Here is a 9,328-nt window from a genome sequence, read left to right on the forward strand (position 1 = left end):
GCCTGCCTATGTAAACCGCCTTGAATTAAAGTCTGAGGATAAATCTGACGACCAAGAAAGGTGGTATATAAATACCTGTATTTTTATTATTATTATTATATCTCTACATGAGGTCACAGAGAGAGTGTGAGTGAGTGTTTGCATCTTATAAGTAAATAGCAAGATCTGTAAAAGCAATCAACCTTTCTCTTTGGCTTTTCAGAGTGACGATCTTCGGAACTTGTCCCTGTCGGGCCATGTTGGTTTTGACAGCCTTCCTGATCAGCTGGTCAACAAGTCAACCTCGCAGGGGTTCTGCTTCAACATCCTTTGTGTTGGTAAGAGATGCTTATGGGCGCCTCTGAACAAAGAGATTTTCTTCATTCTTTCTGGATACAACCTGCAGGTTTAGTGATATAAAATTCCCCCCTCTCAGTGCTTCCATGTGAGAGACACGAGACATCAGTGAGAATATTTTAGTAGAAAAACCTTTGGTGCAGTTCTGCTTTAACCCATTTTTGCCTGGCCCACAGGTGTACACATGTGGTGCCCGTTGCGTATATGCAACGTTGGGCAGAAATGGCTTAAAGACTTTGCAACATTGTTCTTTACTCAGAAGTAAGTCTCACTGGGCTCAATAACATGCTTAATAATTGTGTGAACTTGTAAAGCCATGTTGAACTGATTTTCCTGTAGTTGTATTCCAGCCTTCTAAGGCCTGAGTGACATCATGCAGAATCATGAGGTAGAACCATATCTAGACTATCCCACTTGCAAATGCAGGGGGAATTAGGCCCACATTTTTAATGTTTCCTTGCATGGATAAAATTGCGTGTTGGAAGAAAGAACTTCACAGAGAACTATTCTGTTGTAGCTATACCTTGATGTGCTAGTTTTCTGCCTACAAGGTGTTTTAGGGCGCAATCCTAACCCACTTTCCAGCACTGATATAAGGGCAATGCAACACCAAGGTAAGGGAACAAATATTCCTTACTTTGAGGAGACTTCTGTGGGTGCCACCCAACTGCAGGATACAGCACATGTCCCATTCATCATCATCATAGCCATGAGGGCTAGAAACTTATTTTTACTTTTTAAAGAAGCTAACTGGGATCACATTTTGCACTTTCCCCATGCTTCAGGGAGGACTGTAACATGCTTCAGGGAGGACAGCCCTGCCTTTGAGGTTCCAGGTTGAACTGGCTTGAATGCAGCCAAAGTCATTGGGAATCACAGAGTCAAATGGAATGCAAAACAACTGCTACCTCTCCTTTGCTCTCACTTAAGGATTAGTGTTTTCATCTCCATCGAATTAAGTAACTAATATAACACAGTGAGACCACAGTAAGATGTCAAGCTGTGTGACACAGTGGTTTGAACTTGGGGCTAGTTGCAAGTCTTATGCTTCCTCCCTACCCCAGACTTTTCATTTGCATTATGTGAAAGGCATTTCTGTGTTTTTGCAAATGCAAACAGTTGGTCTCTGAACTGGGTTTGGCAGAGCCAAACGACTCCCGTTTCTGCATGTTTATATGAAATCTGGTTTGTTTTTATAGTGAGACTTCAGTAGGCAGCTCCGTTGTTTCTCTTTAAAGAGAAAATATTGACTGGAACTTTATTGGACTTAAGAAGCAGTTTCGCAAGCATGACTTCCAGCTTGCTCGCACCCGTCGCTGGTCTGCCAGGCTTGGGTGCCTTTATTTTTGGAAGCATGCACTGAAAAAGAATGCTAAAACTGGGCCAGCGAGGTTGGCTGTCCCATGACATTTCCCCTGCCAGCAGGGAATCTTTTAAGACTGTAGGAAATTTTTGGATGCACTGAACAACTCTCTAAGGAGCAAACAGGCACGCGGTTTTTCAGTCCTGCCATAGCTACTCTTTGCCTTGATGCAATTCCTGTGATGTAGCAGTGAAGGAGGGGTTAGAGCACATGCTTTACTAGCAGAAGGTCTGAGGTTCAATCCCTAGGGCCTCCTGCCAGAGACCCCCAGCTGGAGGAGACTGCACCAAGCTGGGTAGCCCAACAATCCAATGGGCTTTCTAATCTTGAACTCTAGGTCTATCTGCAGTTCCTTCTGCCCCCTCCTTGTGGAGGAAAGAACCTAGCATTTGGATTAGGATATCAGCTTCAAGGACCAAAACACTGTCATATATAAGCTCATGTGTCCTGTTATGATTGTAAACATATAAGCATTTTAGTTGGAATCGGTCAGACCTGAAAACTGGGGTATGAAATCCAAACTACATTTAATAGGGACTGAACCCCAGTGAAAACAGGGGGATCTACTTCTGAATCAACATGCTTAGCATTGTACGGTATCAAAATGTTAATTGGTGGTGTCAGTGTTATAATTTCGAAGGATGCATGCAACAACTTGAATTTTAATCAGAAACTACTGTTTCTTGTTGTGTAGCAAGGTAGCCTTTTCATATGCCTTGTTCTCTTTCATTCCTTGTTATGGCAAAACAATATTAAAACAGTCTCCTGAATAAAATAAGCCAATGCGTCCTTAGTTCTTAGCCTCCCTCACGGAAGTGAGGACCCCTCCCATCAATTACCAGGTTAACGGATTAATCAGCACATCTAGTGTTTAAAGGTCTCACATAAGAACTAGAATTTCAAATTGACTTTTGTGGACCAAAAATGTGAATGGTTTAATGGGAAGCCAAGATGCACCATTGACTTCCTGCATAAATAGAATGCTCTGGACCAGGGGTCTCTAAACGTTTTGGCCAAAGGGCCGCATCAAATATCTGGCACAGTGTCAAGGGCCAGAAAAAAAAATTAAATATAAAATTTAAATGCATTAGAGAAGGAACTTAGATGAATGAATAAATGAATAAGTTTAAATGTCCAGGATTTCCCCAAGCACGAACACAGCCCAAGAAATAAAACACACACTTAAATGGACCCTCATTCCCCCACCCCACAAGCACAACTCTGGTTGTGTTTGGTCAGCTGGGCCAGAGGCTCTCAGGGGATCAGAGGCTTGCCGTGGGCCGCATTTGGCCCCTGGGCCGGGGTTTGGAGACCCCTGCTCTGGACCATCATATGCTCCTGAAAAGCCCATTGGGCTGTCGAACACCGTGTGGTGGAATGTAGAAAGACTACAAATAGTAGTCTGTTCTATAACACAAATCCCCTTGCACATTTGGTTCTGTTTTTTAATGAAGAAGGCTTTGCTCATGGTATTTAAGAAATCTGGGTTTTTACGCTGTTTTGCTTCTTGGCTCTGGCAAAAAGAAGAGATGGCCTCTGAAAGCAGGTTGGAGGGGAAGGAGTACGGGAGGAAAGTGGAAATGAAGCAGTAACTCGCAGAATACAGTTGAAAGAGGAAGCACATTTCTTTTCTGCACTAGAGGGCTAAGCTAGAAATCATCATGAACTATCAGGAACTGCGTGTCTGTATATCTCACCTCAGTAGCTAGAGGAGGTACAAAGCACTGAGTTTTGCAGGGAGCCTCACTGCAGTGTGCAAAGACACCTCCCTCCCCTTTGGAGCCATTCCAGGCGCATGGAGCAAAACAGAGGCATACTACATGGAATGGTTCCTGAAATGGCCTGAGGGGTAGGGGTCCTTGCACATTTGCAGTGAGTCTCCCTGCAAAACTTACACACACTTAAATATTATGCTGTCAATATAGATTTTATACTTTATGGCATAAGCAAAACAAACTCCAGGCAGGTCCCTGCCCCAAGGTGATTCCACTCCCTAAAGTTCTGATCACACGCAAGGAAGGAATGGGTAGGATGCAAATCCATGACAGAGCAGGAGCTATGGTGTAGTATGGTAAAGGTAACATCCTTGGTTTTTATTCAGTGCGCGCATTTTTGAACTTGAAGAGGTTTGAACCTGTCTGGGAACGACCCCAATGATCTGAAAACTTTTCCTCCTAATCCGTGTTGTGTGGTTGCCCCGTGGTGAAGAAAGTACTCTCAAAGCACAGCTCAAAGGCATTGGTTATTCCTCTCTTCTATGTGTTCCAAGTGCGGACACTGAAAACAGGTGCCAAGGCTGAACCCCAGGCCACCTTTGCACAAGTTAAGCCCTGGGTCATATCTCTGGCATCTCTTTTTAAAGCTCCTGGGAGCAAGATTAGGAAAGGCCTCCACCCAAAACTCCAGACAGTTGCTTTCAGTTGAGAGAGTTGAGTATAATGAGTCTTCTCCAGTATAGGATTTAGGTCTGCTGTCCCAACTCCAAAAGCACTTATCCCTACCCAAAACTGACTTTCAGTTGTAGTTCATTTCAGTTATGAGTTTCCTGTTTACAATGAATGAAGATTCATCAACAAAATGTTTACTTTCCAAATGGACATGCTGTAAATGAGATTTATAGCACAATTCTGTGCATGTCCACTCAGAAGTAAATTCTATTGTATTCCATGAGGCTTACTCCCAGGGAAGCATGTATAGGATGGCAATTTTAACTTTCTCCTCAAAGCGTAGCTTGGATGGAGTTTTTGAGTGCTCAGCTAGCAATCGCAGGCTTCCAGTTAATGAGTTTTTGGCTCTAATTTCATTTTTGAGAGAGCCGAAAGCGGGAGTTCAGAGACCCAAAAGTCAGTGTGCTCATCGATCTTGCTGTTGCCTTTGATCGTGCAGGTAATACAAGCTTTTGAACCCATGCACAAATCTTCAGAGCCGGTTTTCTGGAGGTGGAAAGAGTGCTAAAAACAGCAATTTCGCTTAAAATGTTGCCTGCCTCTATACGCAAATAGTTCCCTTCCTGTTTACAAAGTAAACTGTACAAGTTAATATAAAGAATCGCACTGCATGGGGCATAGTTCCAGAGAGACTCTCGTGCCATGTTAAAAAATGTTTGGATGTCTTGGGACCTTTTGGCTGGGGGACAAATAAGAGAGAGGCAGATAACCACAAACCTCAACTGAGTTTCTTCTAGGCCGGTGTTTCTCAAAATGTGCTCCTAGGAGCCCTGCGGCTCCCTGAGACTTATTCAGAGGCTGCACAAGCATGCCATAAGACTATGAGCCTTATCCACATGACCTTTTATTGCAACAACAGTCCATAAACTTGCTTTCACCAGAGACTGATTTGAAAGGGGGAAAAGGATCAGGGATCACATTCACGCAGTAACAGTTGCTCCAGTTTAACCGACTGCATTCAGATGCCACATTCCTGATCCTAATAATTTGGCTTATCAAGAACAAACTATCCACTCACATTCTCCGTCCTTTCCTTCCACATCCAGCATAATAGAAAAATTTCTGATCTGATCAAACCACATTTTGCCGCTATATTTGAACCAATAGACTGGGTTTGGAACTAGGATCGGGAACTAAGGTCAGACCATGGCTTGGAGGAAAAAGTGTGAGAAAGTGCCCTCTGCATGCAATGTCCTTGGTGTGGTGTCTTGGAGAGCTAAAGTACTAATTGTGATCTGAGCTGAGATGTTCTAAGTTCACATCTCACTTCAAATTTCACTTGGTGACTTTAGGGAAGCCTCTGTTCTCTCAGCCTCTTCCCTTTACATCTGCGATACAGGAATTTCAGTACTTGTCCATTTTACAGGGTGGCTGTTACCAGTAGCGTAGCTGGGGACTGCAACACGGTAAGTACAGCAAGCGCCGCAATGTGCTGTGTAAGCATTCCCTCCTACTTGCCACTGGAGACATTCAGGCATTGCTGTCACTGCCCCAAATTGCTCCGAAAGCAAGTGTGAAGGGGCCACTCACATGGTACATTGCAGGACCTGCTGTCCCCCCCTCTGGCTACACTACCAGCTGTTACAACTACTGGAATAAAAAGTGCTTTCAACTCTAGGCATGTGCTATATATATATATAATTAGTATTATTTAGTTCCTGTTTCATTTTCAGGAAAAGGGAATTTTGTATGAAGAAGTGTGAGAGACTGTGACTCCTAAAGCTTTGGGGGGGGGGGCACAGACAGCCAGTGGTGTCTGTTGCTTATAGATGTGAGCTTCTCACTGCTAAGCTAACTGTAGGGCTTGAGCCTTCATTTGGTGGGAAGGGGTGGTAGTGTCAAGGGTGAGCCATGTTGGGCACTTGCTGGGGGAGTGGGTTTTTCAGAGTGCCCATGAAGTGACTCCTGGAGCCCTTGTCAAGCGACAGAGTTCTTGCTGCTTTCTCCCACCACCCCTGTTCAAAATTGGGCTTCCACCTTCTCGGTTGTCTGGGAAGGTTAAAAAAAGCAATTTCTGCTTTGCCTCATGTCAGTGCTTTGATAGTGCTGAGGCAGTGGCAGCTAGCAGCCATCCCTTCTGTACCATGTCAAGTATCTGAGGGAAGCTTAAAAAAAAAAGTGGTTCAGAGTAGTAAACAACTGAATGAGGGGGGCAGTGGGTCTGTGTGTACACATCAGAGCTCTATGGGTTGCTTAGGTGAAGGCCTGTGACACGCCCCAGAACCTGATGTGCATGCTGACTTTTATAATGATACACTTATATAGCACACTTGAATGTAAAAGCGTTTCACATGTATTACAAGAACCCTGTAAAGTAAAGTGATTAAAATCATTCCCATACTGCAGAAGGGCTGGATGCGGAGTGGCTTGTCTAAGGCCACCCGATGAGGTCTTAGGGGTGAGATTTGTAGCTCAGCCTCTTCGCCACCTTTCTACGCCAGCTTTCTGCATTAAGGACCTGCTGATTGAGAATTGGCACAGCGGCCTCTCACTGAGAACTCTCCTTCAAAAACCCAAGCCCACTGGAGCACCTGCTGTACTCCAACCTACCTTCATCTCTGTAGGTCTCATTTTTCATTCTGGGAGAGCTTGCGACTGTAAGACATCCTTGTTTTCTGTCTGTATTTTTGGGATCAGCTGTGTCAGACCATACATGCCAAGAACCTGAATTCCTGATGCTTGACAAATTGAAATTTGAATCTAATGGATTGGAATCTGAGCTTTGTCCTGAAAGTATCAAAAATTAGTTTGGCTGCCAGGCCATAGTACCTTATTCCCAAGAATGCTCATCTAACTATACCTGTGTACTGTTGGAATGAACTGTATATATCGCTGATTGCCAACAGCACTCTCCCACTGATTTTCTACCTGGAGATTTGTTTAAGGATACCGAATCATCCACAAGGCAATGTGTGTCTCCAACTCCTAATGTGCGTCTGTCTCTTCAGGGGAAACCGGCATTGGCAAATCCACACTCATGGACACTCTCTTCAACACCAAGTTTGAAAGCGACCCAGCCACTCACAACGAACCCGGTGTGCGGTTGAAAGCGAGGAGTTATGAGCTGCAGGAGAGCAATGTCCGCCTGAAGTTGACTATCGTGGACACGGTGGGGTTTGGAGACCAGATCAATAAAGATGACAGGTAACATTAAACGTTCGTCAGGGAAGAAATGCTTGGAAGGCCCAAGTATCTTGCATACCTGAGATGAATCAGAATTTCGATATGATGGGAGATTCCTTCCCTCCCATGCACTCTGAGATTGTACTGTCCTGTGTGAGATGCCATGTAAGAAACAAAGATTTGACTTGTCAGCCAAAACAGCCTGGCATTTTTCACTCCCCATCTGTGATCACATTGCATTTCTCCGTATCTCTTTTCCCTGATTTCCTCTTGTGCTTTCTGCCCACTTCAGAATTCGAGCCCTTTCACCTGGAACACTCCATCTCTCTTCTCCTTTCATATACCTCTTCTTCCCCCTGCTGCTCTGCATAAGCCATCTGTCCTCTGTCTGTTGCTCTACGTCTTTGCTGCTACTTCTGTCTCTAACACACTTGCATGATGAAATGTATGCGCGCGGAATTCAGTCCATTTTTTCCTTCATAGAATCTATTTCTCGCTTTTGTTTGAAGTAGTCCTTAGTGCTTTTGAAATGTGCTGAGTGTTTCATTCTTGTTTCTTCTGCTTGTTCTGTCTTTGCGTTCAGGATTAAAAAGACTCAAGGTGTCTTTTTAAAATGTATAATGGACTTGGGGCCTCTACACGCTGGAAGCTGTGTTCCAGCAGCACTGCATGCTCTGCAGTGGTTCCAAAAGTAGTTTGCTAACTGGGTTCAGATACTTTGAACAAGCAAAAACGTTGCTGTTGTTATGCATGAAATGTACCTCTGAAAAATGAATACCATGATAACAATTTAAGTGGCGGAAAAACATATCTGTTCTAAACCTTTGATGTTTCAATTTTTAGAAATGTTCTTGCAAAATAGAAATGCAAGAAGATAATGAACCACAAGTCACATGGCCACAAGCTAAATACCTGATTACTTAGTGGCAGTGCGCCCCCTCCCCCCCGGCCTGGACACAAGAGAAAATTTTAGGTTCAGGTTCAGTTCTGCCTTGCTGAGAACTCCCACTCTGAATCACTTTTGGGTACTGCCATCAAAGAGGTCCTACTGCATACCCCTATTAATAATATTCGGTGGAACATGGAACGGAGCCCCTGGAGGTGAATGGCTATGATAAGTGTTTTGTGTATTTGAATGCCTGTGATCAGTGTTTCTCAGCCAGTGGTACCACCAGTGGTAGTTGAGGTGTTCTTTGGTGGTACTTGATGCTCCCCTGGACACTTACCACCTGGCAACAAGTCCAGGAATGTGACCCAACAGTGGTAGGAGGCTTGGCTGGGCAGGCAGAGCTCCAAAGCATGCTTTTCCACACTTGAAAAAAGCCCCCCCCCCCCCCGTCCACACTGAGCCTCTTACTGGTGTTTGTCACTTCACCTCTGGCCTCCCAACCCACAAGTACCTGGTGATGATGTCATCACCAGTTACTTCCAGTGGTACTTTGAATAGGTGGACCATGTGAAGTGGCAAAGTGGACGACAGACCTTACCAAACACTGTCAAAGAAGCAAATCTCTTTGCTTAAGGGAAAAAAGGAAGAAAGATCCCTGATCTCTCTGTTGCTATCATTGTGATAACGCGCTGATAACATTTCTGTTGTTATTCTGTGTAAAATTGAAATGGCAACAAAGATTTTTAAAACCTTTCTCTCTTTCTCTCTCTTTCTTTCTCTTTTTCTTTCTCTCTCTCTCTCTCTCTCTTTTTCTCTTTTTCTTTCTCTCGCTCTCTCTCTTTCTTTTTCTCTTTCTCTATTTCTGTTTCTCTTTTTCTCCTTCTTTCTCTTTCTTTCTTTCTCTTTTTCTTTATTTTTTTTTCTTATCTACCCCACCCCCTTTCTGCAAGGACAGCCTTTCAAAAGGAACCCTGGAGAGCCCACTCATTTTGCTGTGTTAGCAGCCAAATGCTTGATATCCGTCTTTCCCATTGCCTGTGCTTGAAGCCAACAGTGAACTCTGTGTGTGTGTGTGTGTGTGTGTGTGTGTGTGTGCACTCTCTCCTGTGTGTGCACCCTGTCTCTAAAAAAGCCTTCTGCTTGAAGCAGCACATATGTTCCCAAGCTAAG

The 9,328-nt window shown here is 44.1% G+C and overlaps 1 protein-coding gene across 2 annotated transcripts in view; it reads left to right on the forward strand.

Annotated features, from left to right (window-relative positions):
• SEPTIN11 (septin 11) overlaps positions 1 to 9,328 on the forward strand; it is a 91,298-nt gene that overhangs the window by 35,371 nt on the left and 46,599 nt on the right. For both annotated transcript variants that reach the window (XM_066632248.1, XM_066632249.1), the window contains exons 2-3: positions 203 to 317; positions 7,095 to 7,290. In XM_066632248.1, the coding sequence (XP_066488345.1) occupies positions 203 to 317; positions 7,095 to 7,290 (311 nt within the window). The remainder of the gene's footprint in view (positions 1 to 202; positions 318 to 7,094; positions 7,291 to 9,328) is intronic.

This window comes from Tiliqua scincoides, chromosome 6 (assembly GCF_035046505.1).
Source record: "Tiliqua scincoides isolate rTilSci1 chromosome 6, rTilSci1.hap2, whole genome shotgun sequence".
NCBI classification, from domain to species: Eukaryota; Metazoa; Chordata; class Lepidosauria; order Squamata; family Scincidae; genus Tiliqua; species Tiliqua scincoides.